This window comes from Gallinula chloropus (assembly GCF_964237585.1).
Source record: "Gallinula chloropus genome assembly, chromosome: Z".
NCBI lineage: Eukaryota > Metazoa > Chordata > Aves > Gruiformes > Rallidae > Gallinula > Gallinula chloropus.
The window spans coordinates 42203075-42222139 of NC_140089.1; the positions used below are offsets into that span (position 1 = coordinate 42203075).

Sequence of the window (19065 nt, forward strand, 5' to 3'; positions counted from 1 at the left end):
ACTTATTTCTACAAAGCACCTTTTTGTTTCTTGTATGAACCAAAAGTCTGCTTGAGATACTTGAAGCCAGTCCAGCACAGCAATAGGATGCAGCTTGTAATGGTGTCTGTTTTCTGTCACTCTGGCCGTGACTTCATTTGTGAACTTTATCAGGTTCAAACCGTTCCAATCTGTTACCTGAAAAATATGATTTACTTGCCTATTTTAATATCCATAGATTTTAAATATTTTTTTCCTGGTCAATGTCATCAAATTCTAAAACTTTCTTTAAAAAAAAGGTTTTCTTTTATTACCCATCGCAATTTTACAATTTTATCAGCTAAATCAATTAAGAACTGTAGGAAGATGTCACTTTTCAGGACACATCTTCATTTCAAAGTGAAAATTGCTCAAGACAAGCCTTAGTGGCTAGTATGAAGTTTTTAAACTAAACCACGTTGCTCATGTTTAGGATCCTTCCTCTCCTCGGGGGAGCCCAGCACACTCTCCACGAGAGAATGGCTTGGACAAGACTCGACTGCTGAAGAAAGATGCACCAATTAGTCCGGCATCTATTGCATCCTCCAGCAGTACTCCTTCCTCCAAATCCAAAGAACTTAGCCTTGTAAGTGCTTCAGAATGCTCCTGACCCATGATTATATGCTGAAACACAGGCTTACTGGATTTCTGTCTGGACATAATTTGGATTTCCACAGCTATCAGTAAAGCACTATGAAGCATCAGTTTAAAATATTGTTTAATTTGTCTCTTCAAGGAAATTCGATAAAATAGTAAGGAGAAAGTCCACAGCCTTTTTTTGGGATAGGAAGAGGTTATTTTCAGTTGTGGTGTGGGTAGATGATAGATGTGCTGTGCCAAGAGATGTTTTCCTCCTCCCCCATATGAAAAACTGTCATTCTGAGAATAAATAAAAGTACACAGGGGTTCCTTGAGCTGTTTTCCTGTGCTGTGCTTTACAGCAAATTCAGTTCCCTGCTTGGATGTGATTTGGTTGTTAGCTTTGTTTGAATTACCAGGCCATATACAACAACAATAATTTTTATTTTCTATCTAAAAAGTAATCTGTCATTTACAAGAGCCTTCCTTGACTTGCATCGCAAATCACAATGCAGAAAAAAGAGCTGCCTGCAAGTCGGGAGATGTTCTTTCCTTTCCTGTTTGTGACCACAGTTAATCACCTTCCTGAGCAGCACAGTACTCCCTTCTCAGTTCTTCACAGGTCAGGGTACGCGATTATTTAAAGAAATAAAATAAATAAGAAGAGAGCTTGAAGTGAATGTAGTGCTCAGGAAAGGTGATGGAATGACAGGTTCAGGCCCAGGAGTCAGTGGTTGGTCTGATGAACAAGCTTGTCACAAGAAAAGCACAACACAGTTCCTGACTTCATACCCATCACTGTCTCTGTCTTGTGTTTCCAGCACCTCATTTGGGCATGAGTTGTTGGTCAGTGGTGGTGGGTTTTTTTCCCTTTTTTTTGTCCACCCGGCAGCAGCCTCTCACAGAAACTCGTAATTGTAATGGGAGCAAGTCCTCCCTGAGCAGAGTGAGACCACCAACAGATTTCACATACATTGCTAATGTGATTGTCAGATGGCAATGATTTTCAGTCATTGACCTCATTCTGAATCATATGGATGGCCCCAACATGGAAAGCTGTGAAGGTTGTGATTAATTCCGAGTTCCAGTCTGCCTTTTTTCAGTGTCTCTGCAGCTTCTCTTCATTGCCAGGGACTGTAGAAACCCAAAAGCTAAATACCAGTAATCACAAACACTCTGGTTGTTGTTGACGACTCTCTTTCCAATGGCTAGCTAAAAATTAAAATAACTAATAAACTGTCTTCCTTTTTTTTTTTTTTTCCCCTGTTGATTAGAATGAGAAATCTACCACTCCTGTGTCTAAATCAAATACGCCAACTCCACGGACTGATGCCCCAACTCCAGGCAGCAACTCCACTCCCGGGCTGAGGCCAGTGCCTGGCAAACCCCCAGGTGTGGACCCGCTAGGTTAGTGTCCATGTATTTCAGTGGTGTGAAACAGTGGTCATTTGTCCCTAACAAGGCTCCCCTTAAATTTACAGTAATAAGGCAGTGTGTGTGTGTGTGTATCTGTGTGTGTGTGTGTGTGTGTGTATATATATATATATATATATATATACACATAAACCCATATTACACCTGATGGTTCTGGGCTGGCCATGTGACTTCTCTGTTCTTTTCCACTCAATAGCTTCAGGTTTAAGGACACCTATGGCAGTGCCATGTCCTTACCCTACTCCATTTGGCATCGTGCCCCATGCTGGTATGAATGGGGAGCTGACCAGCCCTGGAGCTGCCTATGCCGGTCTGCACAATATTTCCCCTCAAATGAGTGCGGCAGCTGCAGCAGCAGCAGCAGCAGCAGCTTATGGGAGATCTCCAGTGGTAAGTGTTTGCTGCCGGTGCATTCTGTGTTGGGAGCAGTTCATATTAACTGTAAGATCAACAAAGTTAAATCTAGTTCAGTCTCTTTGTAATTTGGGGAGTGTGCTATGGAGAACATGAATTACTTCCTTTGCATAATTCCATCTTTAATACACCTTTTTCTTTTACCTGGGGAAAACTGTAGGTTGGATTTGATCCACATCATCACATGCGAGTCCCAGGCATCCCTCCCAATCTCACAGGCATCCCAGGAGGAAAACCGTGAGTATAAAACATTCAACTTTAAAAGCCAGTCTTCTGTTGAGGTTGTGTTCCCTTGCCAGTTGGAATTCCCCTTAGCTATTGAAAACTATTGTGAGGATAGAAATAAATATAGCTATTTAGCAAGGGCATGAAAACCACTGTTTAATCTTAACATTGCATTTGTAAATTCGTTTTGAAGACTAATAGCAGCTGACAAGGACTGGTGATACAGAGTAAAAGAGACAGAAATAAATGGAAAAAAAAAGGAGCTGAACTTTGAGGCATTACAGGCTGAATCTGACTGGTTGGTCTTACATGGAAATGAAACCCAGAATGGCATCTCAGCTTTCCATCTTCACTGTACTCTGCTTCTCAGTTTTTAAAAAATGATTTCTTTGTTCACAAAAGCCTTGCAATTACTTGCAAACTTATCAGCTGCTATGAACAGCTGTGTGCAGAGAAAGGAACACTGGAATGTTTTGTTTGATTGAAAATACTGGAAAGAATTATTGTATCATAATGTTCAAATTCATCCTTGATGGAACTGACCGTAAAAGGTGACCTGCGCTACCAGGCTTTGCTTATTGTGAGTCTGAGAAAAGGAATTACACAGATATGAAGAACTCTGTGCTCACATCCCTCTTGAGTTAGAGAGGGGAAAAAAACAGCGATGCAAACCATATTGATCCAGATTTTATGTAAGGGTCCTCCAGTTCCACTTCTTGCGTGACACTTACAGGAAACTGTGACCAGTTAATACTGAAGAGTTTGAAGGGCAGGGGTGTTTGTGCCATTCTTCTCTTGTTCTCGCATACGTAAATGTGTTTGCAGAGGGGTGTTTGGGGTTAGTCACACACTTGCATGCATGCGAGTAAATGCATGTGCTTACCTGCTAGTGAGCTTGTGGACATGGAGGATTAATAACATTACATATGGTGACAAGCAATCAGTGCTAGTGCCTGTAAGTCCTCTTCTGTCTGCGTCATGTGTATCATAAACCATGCCCATCTCTTTCAGACCTCACACACTGGTTTACCGCCTCATGGTGACTCTTCTGGTAGTTATTATGTGGCTGCGTAAGGCAAGTTTGGAAATGGGTGAGCAGTGGCTTCTGGACCAACTGCTTGCATTAAAAATTCTGTGGGGTGCAGATCTTTATCCTACAACATGCAGCAGCACTTAGAAATGGCTTTACATAATGTTCAGATGTTCACTGGTTACAAGTTCGTCCTTGATGGAGTTGGTCACCTGGAAGGAAGGAAGGATGAGTAGTTCTACCAGGCTTTTCTTGCTGTTGTCTGAGAAATGGCAGTACCTATAGAGACCTCTCTGCTTACATCTCACTTGTGTTAGATGTGATGAGGGAATAGAATATGAGGCAAACTGAAATCAAACAGGTTGAATTGTCGTGCATCTCAAGGTTTTTGACTGTTGTTGATGTATTGATGACTGTTTTAAACATTTAAATGTAACTGTCATTTGTCTGCCGTAGGGCCTAAAACCTTTGAAAACTGTGGTTGTTTTAGTATGATTATATTGATTTTTCTTCATCTTAAGTGCGGTGCTTTCCACAGCTATCATTCAGGATTGTTGCTTTCTCGTTTACTCTTCCTTTTTCCTTGGAGCAAAAGTTGTATAAATTCTCTGCACTGTTGAGTGTCTATTGAAATGAAGCCGGCAGCCTGTGGGACATCAGGGATCTGGACCCTAATAACTCTCTTTTTACTTTGGAGATACATCAAAACGCTGAGGGTTGTGCGATGTATAAATAGAAGAAGGTAGCTAATGTGAAAAGAAGAAAAAAAGTGCTCACCAGGTGTTTATAGTGTCAGGTATTTGTAAGATATTTAGAGTACTTCAAGTGAGCGGCATGCAGTGTTAGTTCTCAGAGTGGGGAAAAAACCCCCCGAAAACACTCAAGCACCACAAAACCAAATAGCAAAGCAACAGTTTAATCACACATGCTGCTATGGAGTAAGGGATAGAGTGAGAATAATGTAGTCACTGAACACTGCAAAGCTAAGTGGTGTTTCTGTAATTGTTACATGTGTTCCCAGCGTATGTTGCAAGCCTGCTAAAAATCACTTTGGTTGATAAAAGCATCTTGCACTCAGTGCTGTCCTCTCTCTGCAGAGAGTGACTGCATACAGAAGTCAGAAGAGCGATGATGAAGTTGCACTTGTTTTGTTAGAGATTTCAGATGCTTTTTTCATTACCGTACTGCAGCAAACAGGAATTAGGGGTGATAAGAAAGAAGGTATTTCCAATTTCTGCGGTGATAATCAAACCCTAATTCTACTCATACTGGCAGTTTGCTGCTCCTGACAACCACAGGAATCTGTCCTACCCTTTTCTGAATGTGTTTAATGTCAAAAAATGGAGAATGATGATATGATCTGTCACTCAGACCTGCCAGCACAAGAAACAGAGTGCAGGATGAGAGGAGTGTGTAAAGCTCTGGGAATAGGACAGAAAGGTGAAAATGCAATTGCCATTTTGTCCCACTGAAAATTATTGTTCTAGTGTTAATGCACTACGAATCTTAAATTTAGTAGTTGAGTCCTGAAGACTGCCTTCTTCAGTGACTTTGAAGCAACAATTAATCAGGTGATCTCCCTAAGTATTCTCATGAAATGATTTCTTTTTGGTGAACTCTTCTCATCCCACCATTGTGACAGTGGATTTGTCATCAGTACTATGATGATTTTTAAGGCCTAAGGAAATTAAAGCTTTCCATTAAGCATAGCTCGGTATGTGTATGTGAACCCTCTTACAAAGTTTGTGCTCTTGTAATAGATGTGATGTGTCAGGTAGCATCTCAGAACAAGACAATTTTGCAACTTAACTGTTCTCCCTGGAAAATATTTTGAGATGAAGCTGTTGATAGGTTATTCACAGGTGGCATAGCTGGCAGTCACACAACACATTCTTTCTCAGTGAGAGCCCTGATTCTGGCAAGAAAAAATGGGATTTCTAGTTGTTGTGTCAAGTCCACACAAAAAAAGGGGGGGAGCAAAAAAAAAAGGAAAAAAGACAGCAAGCCCAAAAGAAGGAAAAAAATTCCAGTGCATTTTTGTTGGTTTGTCATGTCATGTGTCAGGAAGTATTCCTTTTGTTTAACTTGAGGGGCGTGGGACCCCTGGTGCATTTGGGGCAGCTTGTCAGCAGTCAGGCTGAGATTTGCACATTGGTCTGTAAGGGAGCAACCAAATACAAGTGTGTCCTCAGGCATTCAGCTACCCACTGTGCTCTGCAGCAGCCAGCCAACTGCTGCTGCCTTCCAGGGGGCCCTGACATGACCTTCCTTCCCTTCTCTGCACATGGTGGACTCCCTGTGCCCCAAGTTTAGCATCCTGTATCCTCACTCATGCCAGTGATTATCATGACATGAGTTGTAAAAGCTCATTTGATCAGTGGATGGTACTTGCCTTTCCATGGTTAGAGTACCTAAGTTTATGCTGTGAGGGCCATGCTATAGATTAATAAATAACTTCTTCACATCATAAAGAGCTGATTGCACAACCTGAATGAAGGACACCGTTAATTCTGGTTTCTAAATAGGCTTGTAGAAAAACTTCTTAAATCCCACCCCATTTTGTTTTTTCCCCCTCAGAGCATATTCATTTCATGTAAGTGCAGATGGTCAAATGCAGCCAGTTCCTTTCCCTCCTGATGCCCTCATCGGTCCAGGAATCCCCCGCCATGCCCGGCAGATCAACACCCTGAACCACGGGGAAGTTGTGTGTGCAGTAACCATCAGCAACCCCACGAGACACGTGTACACGGGTGGAAAGGGGTGCGTCAAAGTCTGGGACATCAGCCACCCTGGCAACAAGAGCCCTGTCTCTCAGCTGGACTGCCTGGTAGGTGAACAGGGGCATAGGACGTTAGAAGAAGATACCAGATCATGTTAAGATTGAAGTGATACCATTAAGATACAAAAAACAGTGGCTATTTGAGTACTGTCCTTGGTATCAAAGCTTGATATTTCATTTGCAATTTTGTTGTTTCTTTTAGAGCTGAGTTTGAAGTATTTTCTTGGTTGTACTTGTGGTTTTCTCCCCCCAGTAAAGCAAAAAATCTTTAATATCCCAAAATTATATTGGAAGGGAGAAAGATCAAAGACAGTAGAGCAAATATGGTTTATAAACTTTGACATTTGTTGGCAATCTTAAAGCTTGATATCCTATCATGCTAAAAATTGCTGTCTTGCAGCTGTATTCTCTGAGAATATTTGAAGGTTGTGTCACTTACTTTGTGTCTGTGTATGTGTGTGAATGCATTACCCTGTCTTAATGTGACAATTAAAAATATCCCAGAGTGTTATTCACAAATTATCTGTATGTGCTAACAAGATGAACCATTGTTAGCAGCTTTTCTAGTGTCATTTACCAGTTCTTGGTAAAATGTTGCTTCTTGTTACAGAGGCAGTAAAATGAGAACTGTGCAGCACATGTAGACATATAATGAATTGCTACACAAGTTGCTACACAAATGAAGAAAATTGCCCAAATATTTTCCTCTGACATCTTCTAGACGGTGGCAGCAAGTCTCACTGGAACAGAGGGGGGGGAGCGTGCAGGGAATTTGTTACTCTCCCATGCCGAGAGGTTAATGTGCTGAAATAAACAGAGTATGAAAATGTAACTTTCTGCACAAGCTGTCGAATACAGCTATCTTGAATTGTTTTGGGCTGGGTTCAGGTCTTTGCGTTTTGATGCTAATTAAGATTAAATATCTCTCACTACTGAATTTTGTAGATCAAGTTTAAGTACTTCCCTAATGTCATGTAATTTTCTGGCATTAATACACTTTATCATTGTCATAAGTATAAATGGCTCATTAAAACCAGGAGGGAATACAATACTTTTATGGATTTCTGCTCTCATGTTAATGCTGTTTTCCTTTCCTCATGAGTAATCTCTTGATGGCTTCTGTCTCCACAGAACAGAGATAACTACATCCGTTCCTGCAGATTGCTCCCCGACGGCCGCACCCTGATTGTTGGTGGGGAAGCCAGCACGTTATCCATTTGGGACCTGGCAGCTCCAACTCCTCGCATCAAAGCAGAGCTGACATCTTCTGCTCCGGCTTGCTATGCCCTAGCTATCAGCCCTGATTCCAAGGTCTGCTTCTCTTGCTGTAGTGATGGGAACATCGCAGTGTGGGATCTGCATAACCAGACTTTAGTAAGGTAGGCTCATCAGGTTGTGAAGAATTAATTAGACGAGGCCTTACGTGCTCTTCTGCGTACGTATGCTGTTTTCTCCATGGTGTCTGCATAGCTGCTTCCAGTATTTCATTGCTAGGCAATAGCCATGGTAATACCTCGAAAAAAGTCTGTATAATTGTTTATAGGTTTTGAGAATTTCAGAATTCCAGGCCTGTTGAGCAGCCCCAATAACTGTAATTTCTTAAGATCAGCTGGTGTTGACATTGCTGTAGGTTCTTTGAACAGATGGTTTTCTTTGTTTCCATGCAATACACTGTGCTCACACTCCAATCTCTTTAATCAGTGCTCTAGCAAATATGTCTTGGGTAAAGATGTGTGTAAATTACTGCATTGCAAACTTAGCTTCTTAGGAGTATGGGTTGCTGCTCAACCAATCATACAGAGCTTCTCTGTGCACTGTACTGTGTGTGATTATGTGTAATACTTTATTTTTGCATGTAAAGACAGCCTTTTACTCCCTCATGTTACCATTTAGACTGCTCTTTATTTTCTAAAATGGTTGCTGACCTGCAGGTTCTTCTTAAACTACATGAATTTTGATGATCGTGCTGTATTTTTTCAGAGGGAGCAGGGTATTTTCAATTGAGTAGTGGGCATCACACAGGCAGCAGCAAAGATCCCCAGACTGTGTGACTCATAAAGCATGCTTTTTGAAGTCAGATTTGCACTTGGATGTCTGGACTGATGGCTTCATTGGTTTGTCACAGAGTTCACCTAGTTGTCCCAGAGGTTCCGTTAATCTCAGATTGCTGTTGGAACCCACATTTCTGTTGTCTGCGATGGCTGCATGTCAGGAGCTGAAACAAAAAGGAGGTATTTTGTATATGTGCTCTGGACCAACTCTTTCCCGTGTGAGAACATGTGTATCTTCTTTCAATACTTTCAGGCAATTCCAGGGCCACACAGATGGAGCGAGCTGTATCGACATTTCTAATGATGGCACAAAACTATGGACGGGAGGCTTGGACAATACAGTGAGATCCTGGGATCTCAGAGAAGGGAGACAGCTACAGCAACATGATTTCACATCACAGGTTCAGTCTCAAAAGTTTTGGCATCTTAAGAAAAATGGTTTTCTGGAACAAGCACTTTCAGTTTTGGGGTGGGGGGTTAATAGTAAAAAAAGCAGACTCAAAGAGAACTCCAAAGAACTTTTCACTTAGCCTCACCTTTTTTTCTTCGTTTTCTTTTTTTTTCTGTTTTTTCTTCTTTTTTTGATGGAGCAGATAAACATCTTTCTGGATTATGACAATTTGATGGATTAATACTTCTCCCTTGAGAGCAGCTGGAGAACCCTTTTTATAAAAGAATTGCCAAATGAAAGTGTTCCTGTGTGCAGTCTGTTCCCATTTCTGTAGATTCTTGTTCAAAAATATTTTCTGAAAATATTTTTAAATGCTGTCAGATAAGCAAGGACGTTAACTTTTATAGCTTGACTCAGTGCTTTACTGTTACACTTTTAATTGAGCTTTGTTTACAAATTCATCTTGATTACTGTAGTAATTGAATCATCATGTTTTTAAAACTTTAGACGACCAAAATGTGTTTTTGCCTAGTGTGAACAGTGTGGCAAGAGTCAGGTTTGAATATCTCAAGCTCGTTCCTTTAATGATTGAGACATGTGCTGTGCTGATTCCAGATCTTCTCACTGGGCTACTGTCCAACGGGTGAGTGGCTGGCAGTAGGAATGGAGAACAGCAATGTCGAGGTGCTGCATGTTACTAAGCCGGACAAGTACCAGCTGCATCTTCATGAGAGCTGTGTGTTGTCACTCAAATTTGCTCACTGTGGTAAGCAAATCTTTCTGTGCCACTGTTTTCCTTCCTGAGAAATTTGTACAAGATTACCTTTAAATGAAATTAGGGGTACAGTTAAAAATCAGATCTTACATTTAAGTATTAAAATCAGTTTTAGAATTTTATATGGCTGTTTTTTTGTGTGGACTGCTTATACTGTGATCAAACACCACAGTGCAACCTGATGAAAATGTGACTATTCTGTTTTCCATTAATGTGTGAATGCATTGTTCTTATCATTAATCTGTTTCTTGGGGTGCAGTCCTTGGCAGGAAAATGCAACAGTAATATTTAAACAATCTGTTGCAGGCAAATGGTTTGTAAGCACTGGAAAAGATAATCTTCTTAATGCCTGGAGAACACCTTATGGAGCCAGTATATTCCAGGTAATAATCTCTTAAAAGCTGTTTTCCACATACATTACAGCGCAGTAGAGCTGCACATCTCAGGGTCTGTCATTAGCTTAAGGAGTTTTTAAATGGAAATTCATGGCTAATTGCTATGTTTCTTTAAGACTTTGTCTGTAATTAAAGAGATACACGCTTTTGTCCTTTAACATTTGAGCAATTTAGCTCTTAGAATGAAGGAACCCTTTAATCCTAAATTGTTTTTAATACCCTTCTTTCTCACCTTGTGCATATTGCTGTAATACAGTACCTGAGTCATGTTGTTAGGTGAAGGTGCAAAATGTAGCCAAAACAGTGAAAGTCCTATTCAACAAGTGTATTTGTCTTGGATGAGATGCCTGAAGGCAGTGGACGGACCTGAAGGCTGGTGCAACTGGAAGTTGTAACCTTTCTGTAGTCTTTAAACCCTCAGTGCCCAGTTTTAGTGGCACTTCAGTGCCATTTAAGAAAAGTGGGATTTTTTTGGCATGCCCTCTCCTCTTTTACCTCCAGGTACCTTTAGGCTGGGAATTTTGTAATTATTCTAACTGTTGTTATGGTTGAAATGATCAGGTCTCACCTGAAAGCCCAAATCAAGAACACAGGTGGTGTTAAAACCCCTGTGAAACTTTATGAAGGGGGTGGAGAAAGGAACTTCCTGTGCAGTGCACCAGAGGTTTCTTGGCAAAGCTGTCACGTGATTGGGAAGTGCTTGTCCCTGGCAGTGACAGGCAGAAAAAGAATGTGGACAAACGTCGTGTAAACTGACACCAAAACAGTGTGTGAGATGTAAACATCATCTCAGAAAAGTCAGAAAAGCTGGGAGAGCTAGAGCTACTGCATCCTGGTGTATCCTGTCTCCCATTCATCTCCTGTATGCTGCTTTGCATCCTGTTCCACCACAGGTTTTTCATTTTTGCATCCTCCTGGATAATGTAAATTCCTTTGTGGGAGGCTTTAGTTGTCTGTGATGTGGATTACAGGAGAGGAGATACAGGTACTTCTGTAGAGTCTCTTTGTTTCATACCTGTCGCTGGGTAGGGCTTCTCCATATGGATTTCTGGTTTACAACAAAAAAGGCAGAAAAGGAGAGAAAGAACATGAATTTTCATCCATTTTTATGTGAAAACTGAGGAATAAATTATTAGTAAGTGCTCATTGCTTGTACGTTATATGGAAAAGACCGCTGCTTTGTGTTTGATAGGTTATCTCTAGGCCTAGGTCCATAGCATTCACTTCCCTTTCTGCTGCTGGTTTTGTTGCCATAGTGCTTTGGGTGCAGTAAGCTTGGAGTAACACTCTGGTAACCAAAGCTGTCTACAGTACTGATATTTCAAATGATCTTTTGGTATATTTCAATAAACTCTTCTAATTAATCTTCGAGTCATTCTCGATTGACAGGTTGGAAAGACGTAATTTTCTCTTTTTTTTTTTCTTTTTTCTTCTTGTAGTCCAAAGAATCCTCATCTGTGCTTAGCTGTGATATCTCTGTGGATGACAAATACATTGTCACTGGCTCTGGGGACAAGAAAGCTACAGTCTATGAAGTTATTTATTAGAGACAAATCTGAATGCAGGCAGAACTCCTTCTCCTAGCACTTTGCTGTATATTCCTTTCTTTTTCTTTTTGTTTCTTCTTTTTTTTTTCTTTTCTTTCTTTTTTTTTTTTCTTTCTTTCTAAACTGAGAACATAAATGCTCATCACAGTTGTGGAATTTATTTTTACCTTCTTAACTTGCTGTTGACTTGTGAATGCTCATTAAGAACTTGTGATACCAAATTGTCAGTTATCCACTTGGAAGAAGATCAGATTAGCATACCTAACAGTGAACTTGACTCTTTAATTATGTATTATAGCTGTAATGTATTTATTTTGTTTAAAGAAGGCTTTCTAACAATGAACTGACTAAATAAAGCTGTCTGGCCCGGCTTTAGTTTGAAAAGCGCATTGTATACTTTTGTGTTTCTGCAGGTGGATTAATTGGGGATCTTGGAGAAGGATGTTCAGGAGATAGCTAAAAGTTACACTAAATAGACTTGTAGTTTCTATTTAAAAAAATAAACTTTGTTATATTTTTTAGTCCTGTTCTTGGATGAGACCTCTAAGTGTTATTACAGTATAATTATTTGGTGGGAAGATGCTGTATCTTAACTATTTTAGACAGTCTTGGAAACATTAGGAAATCGCAAACTGTAGCCAGTAATCTACATACCTGTGATGAATGGCGAATTCAGTTCACATCTAAATTAAATTCACTTTAAGTAAGAATGTGCTAATTTATATATTTGCAATGTTAATATTGCATCTTGTGTACAGATTTGTTCTCAATGCTTTCCTGTTGATAAACATAAAGCATTTTGGTGTCAAGCTAGGTTTTTTAATATAAACACCTCTCTTTGTTATATTGTAGAGAGTACAATAAGTTGCCTCAAAGAATCACCTTTGTTACTTCTGGAAACTTTTGCAATGTTTCCTTGAAAATGGGGATATGTGTCTTTGGGCAATTTTTCAATTACAAGAGATTATGAAAAATATTTGATATGTTCTTTGGAAACTGCACTGAAATAAGAATGGATGCCTACCAATATACAAACTACAAAAGCAATGACCTCCAAGGTAGGATTTACAAGAGTACTCATTCCGACATACAAAAAGGAATGGATTCTCATTGGGATAAGGACTTGCTTTGTTCGCCAGCAGTTCAATCCAAGTCTTGATTGGATGTCCCTAAAACGGACGCAGACTGAGCCATTGTGCCAGAGACAACGTGTTATCTTTTTATGTTGTTGTTGTTGCTGTTAAACTATGATCTGTGACTTTTTTTTTTTTTTTTGAATGCTTTAAAAAAAAATCTTTAAGTCTGTGGATCTGCTGATGTACAGTGCCTTTGCTGCTATGGATCAAAATCAAAAGACCCGTGTAGATAAATCTTATTGTATAAGTAGAAAATTACTTAATTTCATACTAGAAATGGATTGATGCTGCAAGTTAAAATGGACTGTTCATTGAAGTTCCAAATGTGGTAGCAAATAATGGTGTCTTAAGTGCTTAGTGTTTGATGTCATTAACAGTTTCGTAATACTCTACATTGTAGAAAGATTTTGATACTAAACTGTGTCATTGTACATAGTTCTAATGCATTGTATTGACCACCAGTACTTCTATAATGGTAGATTATTGTTTGTGCATTCAGACTTTTAAGCATTAAACATAAGTAACTTCTAAGATGATTTTTTTCCTATTTTTTACCCTCCCTCATTCTTTTTGCGTGCAGTAGTCCGGTGACGCGTGCAGAACGCCGTCTGTGAGGACAGCAGGCATTCAGGCACAGAGCGTGCCACTGCAGGTGCTTTATGGTTTTGTCACTGAGTGGCAAGGTAAAGTTTCACAAAATTTCCCTGAGCTAGCAAAATGGGTGAATTTATTGTTTCCCAAGCTAGCTGACTGCAATGATTCTGAACTCTTCAGGTATCAGCCACAAGACACTTGGCCATGCCACCCAGGAGTCACTGACACCTCCTGTTTGTGTAGTTTCCATCCTGATACAAGGCTTTGTGTTATCCCAAACCTCGGGGAGAGTTAAACTGGGTACAATCCCTGCTCCCACACCTGCTGAAGGACACGGGGTTCAGTGGTGTTGCACTGAACAATGTACCTAGGCTTCCCTGTGCAGAGCTAAAACCTGTGCATGCCTGTGGAAAGGCTTCCCTTGGCTACAGTTGGGTTTAGATCCAGAATTGAACCCAGCTTCCACTGAGTTAAGACACAAGCTAAAAAGAACTAGGGGAAACTAATTTATACGCTACTGGGCCGGGGGGGGGGGTGGGATTTGATGGGAGGAGTTGTGCTTTTCACAGCCGGATAAATGGAAATAGAAAAAAATGTGAGAAGAAACTGGAAATAAATCTTTATCCCATAACCCGTTTCTGAAAAGCGGCTTTGTGCATGTTGGAAACTCCCAGGCACGTAAGCCTGTCCGGCTGTGATGTGCCAGCCCGTGGTGACTGACAGGGCACCAACACAGGCTGAGGAGGATGATTTCGTTGTGGGTTGTTTTTTGGTTTAAACGCTAAAACAAGGCTTACGCTGGTGAGGTCATTCACCTGTGGTACCTGCTGATGGAGAAGAGCGTAGAGGCGAATTGGGGCGAGTTTCCCCTTGGAGCTGTCAGTTCCCTTCGAGCGAATGGTGAAGGGCTTCCTGGGTGCCCCCCAGAACAACGCAAGTGTTCGCTTGTATTCAGGCTCTGTGCTACTAAGTACAGTAACGCTTCATAAAGGTAAACACGGCACAGATGCTTTCCGTTAATTGTTACTCTTGTCTGAAGAGATATAATTTACCTGTTATAAATATTATATTGGAGACACCTTTTATTTTCAAAGCCATTCAAAAATTTAAAAGGCTAGGGTGTACTCCATTTGCTAACAAAAGAGAAAACACCTACTTAGTGTTTGCAGAGGATGTAATATTTTTATTTGGTAGTTCAGGCATAAGAGATTACTTAAAACCCCTTAGATAAACCCTTTCTCTAGGAATAAAACATTGCATACTCCTGAATTTGTACCGCAGCTAGTTTTGACAGCAGAGTAATATACTTTTAAAGCAGCCTGCCATATATCTGCTTATTAATGTTTGTATTGATGGCTTGTAAACAGCCTAGGAATTAAATGCTTTAATCCAGGATTAGTGCAGTTAAATGTGTAATCATCCTAATTTTTTTTCCCCCTTCAGGGTTCAGTGCAAGTGAGAGATGGTACAGAGCTACTTTCTGGCTTTCAGTTAAGCACACATAGGGTGACCTTTCTTCATTTTGAGTTTCCCTTGCCGCTGTAGAGCACAATTTTGTGCAAAATGGTTTGTTACAGGTGTTTTTGTGCCACAAACGTGGCCAGCATACTCCATATGCAACACACCGCCACTGCTTTCCCTGTGCTCTTGCCCTCTCAAATGTTTGGTGCAATGATACATTAGGAAAGCCATTTCTCTAATCTTTGTATCCTTTCTGACCAGCTGGTATAGACACGTTTAAGGGGAGCACTTTCCATCAAAACAGTATTTTCTAAAAATATGCGATTTAAAATTGTGTTTCTGCTGCTTGTTCCTGGCTGAAAGTGATTTTTCTCTCTTATTTCTTTTTAAGCTACTCGGTTCCATAAAAAAAAAAAAAAAAAAAAAAAAAAAGAAATATTTTCCCAGCCGTGATTTTCTGCTATGAGGGATTTTTAAGTCTGTAGTGGAATAGTTCAAAATGGTTTTTTTGTTTGTCTTCACTCTGGCACCCAAAAGACATAGGAAATTCCTTCTTCCTGAAATGTTGACGGGTGTGTGAGAGAGATGGGCAGGTAGCTATGCAGGTCTGCCTCTGGAGTATCTTCTTCAGAAACACAGGTCAGATCCTTTCGGCAGATGAGCTCACCTGTGCTGAAGACGATGTTCCCATGGCTCAGGCAGGTGAAAGTCTAGCATAGTGCTATAGGCATAGAGCACCCGATCCACCCATTTGGATTGGGTTTTCTTGTTTTGTTTTGTTTTGAATAGTTTGGTCCTTCGAGCCTCTTCTGTTTCTTCTACCAGGATATTTGTGGTCATCCCTACTGAAATCCTGATGTGACCACCTTCTACTCAAGGTTTTATGCTCTGACAGAATGAAAAGAAAGAAAAAAAGCCAAGGAATCGGTAAATAAAATATGCTGGAGTTTCTCTGTGTGCAGGAGTCGGGAATTTCAGAACTGTGGTTTGGGCTGCAAGTGCTTCTCGTTTGTGTTGAGCGTGCTGGGCCCGTGTGTCACCCAGCTGGCACTGAACGCGGCAGCACAAAACGCGCTGTAGAACCTCAGGGGCGGCTACTGAGAAAGATGAAACGTGTCGCTCTGCGTTTTCCCCAGTGCAAACAGACGCTGAAGGGCTCAGCCAAAGAGCCGCTCCGCAGTGGCGTGCGTGGGAGGAGCGGTGGCCTCTCGGTACCGAGGACCTTTGCTGACACGAGGGTTTCGCAGTGACCACATGGGTGCTGGGGAGGGTTGGGCAGTGTGGGTGTGACCTGCAGCTAGCCAGTTCCGCTGTATATTTACATGAGAATCCCCTTCTCAGCCATAGCAGGAGATGAATCCTGGAGCAGTGTGCTGCAGAAGAACATCTCTGACAAGCTCTTAAATAATGCACCTGCAGCGTCTGCTTTTGAACCAGGAGTTACTGAACATAACCCTTGAGAGTTCACGTTTCTTCCGGTATTTGGAGTACAGCGTTTCCACCTCACAGCAAGAAATTTTTATGTCAAAACCAATAAATGTTCTTACTCTTACCAAATGATTTTCTGTCCTGGATACAAGGAAACAGTATTATAGTGTCTTTTTTTATTATTAAAAATGGTGTAGCCTGACATTTACAACATGTCCATAAACCTGCTGTCAAGCGCAAAGAAGCTCTTCTGGGGGGTCACTTTGACTCACATGGTTATGTCCTAAAATGTTGTTGGCAGAAATAGTGGGGTTTTGCAGTTTGGGGCAGCATTGACCTGTGATATTGTATGCATCATCTATGCATTAAGCAAGGGTCTGCCTAGTAGTCACTTCTGCATCTGTGGTTTGGACTTGGCTGATTTACCCCAGAATGCTACAATGCATCTGAAGGGTAAAAATCAGCAAGTACAAATATTTAAGGATTTTTTTTTAAATTCTGCTCTTCTACGGTAATTATATTGACCCAAACTGTCTTTTAATGTCATATCAAGGTAAGCATCTGTATTACACCTTCTTTTCATATTCAAATAAAAGAAGGGGTGGAGGAATTTAAAGCTAATCCTTACCTTTCAATCAAATCTGTTCTTTGAAAAAATACCCCAATGCTAGTGCTTGGAGGAGTAATTGTGTTGGTTTTATTGTCATTATTCCTGAAGAATTTTGTAGGAAATGTGCTGCAGTGCAATCCGCAGTGACTGTATAAATGGGGACAGGTGATACAGCTGCTATTAAAAGCCACATTTTAGACCGTGCTGCTCACATTAATAAAATGTCACTTGGGGGTCCAAGGTGGGAACCTTATTTCCTGAGCAAGAACAGCACGAATTTTTGTCTGGCATGGTATAGGGAACCTTCAAGGGGATTCAGCAGTTCTGTCTTCATCATTTTATATTAACATAGGATGCATTTGATGCCTGAAATGGTGCACAGGGATGAGTTGGGTCCCAGGGCCGTGTGCAGGAAGTGCCATGTGGAACAGGCCCTTCTGATTCTGCAGCGAAATGACGTGCATGAGCCCTAGGTAAAGTGTTTTTACATTCTCTGGTATGAAAAGCACTGTCAGAAGGCTGGCTGAGCGTTATTCAGAAGAATTTCTTGCAGCCGTCTTGAAATACAGGGAGGCATTTTCTGTTGGGGAAGGAACAAGGAGGACCTCTGGGGAATCAAATGTTTCAGCCCCTCGTCAAGCACTACAAGTGCACAAACGAGGTGGTTCCGCTGCTGTGCTGTGAACTGTCATCCTTCTGCTGGAGTGGGGAGGAAAAAAAATCCCAAATTACAAAGATGGTACAAAGATAATGGGCCTCTTTTGTGCCAGCATGGCTCTAAGGTATTGAGCATGAAGTCCAATTTGCTTTCATTTTAGAATAAACAGATGCAAATCAGCTTGTGATACTAATGATGGTGTGGCTAGTGACCTTACAAGAAACCGTGACATAACAAGAATGAGGGCTTCTACAAGCTTTTCTCCTCTCCAACACATGAAGTCATATTACACACACACACACACACACACAAAGTCTGCTCATTTTACACTAATCTAAGTGTGGACAGTGATGTTAATTTTTTAACTAAAATACTTTTTCCAAAGCAATATTAATGTCATCCTCCAGTTTACCTGTGCACACGGCCTGGCCTGAGTAGAATAAATTCCACCCCTCACCCCCCACCCCCCTCCAACATTGCAAATCAGCGCGTTTCATTCAGACTTCTGAGAAACTATCAGAAGAGCTTCTCTACATCGTGTCAGTTCCAGGGGGGTTGGGGGTTGCGTGTAACACTGTTGTTACTTTCTCACTCCTTCCTCCCTGACAGAGAACCTGGTGTTGAGAGCTTGAGAGATGCTGTTGCTTGTGGCGTGGTCTTGATCTCGGGAGCTGCTCGGCAAACAGGAATGGAAAGCATTCTCAGGGTTTGGCTGGCTGTAACAACTGCTGTGACAGCTGTTACAGGCTCATTTATACCCCTTTCTTTCTCTGAGCAGTCTTAAATAAAGAGTTGCAGTTGGAACAGTCCTCTGCCTAGCTGACCCTTCTGCTTTACCAAGTTTCACAGGTGCTTATCAGCTGGAAATGCCAGAGGAGGAGAAGGAGCTGAGAGTCCTAGCTGGGCTCAGAGTGCCAGCTGGAGACAGCCATGAAAAAGACAAATGTGATCTCGGAAGTGTCAGGAGAGGCATTTGCAGCAGAGATAGGGAAGCACTGCTGCCATTATACAAGGCACGGGCAAGACCTTGCCTGGAATAGCGAGTACAGACCTGGCCACCCGTGTTCAAAAGAACTAATCGGTAACAGGACTGACAGGGAGAAGGGTCTACTGGGCAGACTGGAAAACCAAGGGGATGGAGGACATGTCACGTAGGGAAAAGCCTACAACTTTTAAATCTAGCGAAGTGTCAGACCTAGAGTAGACACAGACATCATATAAAAAAAAGCTGCAAATGCCTATTAAGGGTGAAAAGGTATTGCAACTGAAAGAAAGTACTAGCACAAAAAACAAGTGAGGCAAAACAGTGTAGCCTGGAATTTAAGAGGCTCACGTTGGGGCAGAGGGGCCTCTGGACTGGGTTTGTAATCCAGAGCCTGCTGAGAAAACGGGCTGCTTGTAAGATTGAGCACCATGCATGGGCATCCACAGCCCATAAGGTCTCTTCCAGTCCTTCCTACGTGATTGACCTGCATTTAAAAAGGGTGTATAATGCTGATGGAATTAAGGAATGTTTATTTGGGAAAAAAAAAAAAAAGGT

The 19065-nt window shown here is 41.2% G+C and overlaps 1 protein-coding gene across 10 annotated transcripts in view; it reads left to right on the plus strand.

Annotated features, from left to right (window-relative positions):
* Positions 1–11638, plus strand: part of LOC311203862 (transducin-like enhancer protein 4) — a gene marked incomplete at its 3' end in the record, with an annotated part of 98647 nt that extends 87009 nt beyond the window's left edge. For 6 of the 10 annotated variants that reach the window (XM_084278636.1, XM_084278635.1, XM_084278638.1 and 3 more), the window contains 10 exons: positions 452–604; positions 1872–2004; positions 2228–2421; positions 2606–2682; positions 6278–6527; positions 7611–7858; positions 8784–8931; positions 9537–9687; positions 10003–10079; positions 11531–11638. In XM_084278636.1, coding sequence (XP_084134762.1) covers positions 452–604; positions 1872–2004; positions 2228–2421; positions 2606–2682; positions 6278–6527; positions 7611–7858; positions 8784–8931; positions 9537–9687; positions 10003–10079; positions 11531–11638 — 1539 coding nt within the window. Of the gene's footprint in view, positions 1–451; positions 605–1871; positions 2009–2207; positions 2422–2605; positions 2683–6277; positions 6528–7610; positions 7859–8783; positions 8932–9536; positions 9688–10002; positions 10080–11530 lie in introns of all 10 variants that reach the window. The other 4 variants (XM_084278641.1, XM_084278642.1, XM_084278634.1 and 1 more) reach the window with 2 other exon arrangements.
* Between the last annotated feature and the right edge of the window lie 7427 nt (positions 11639–19065).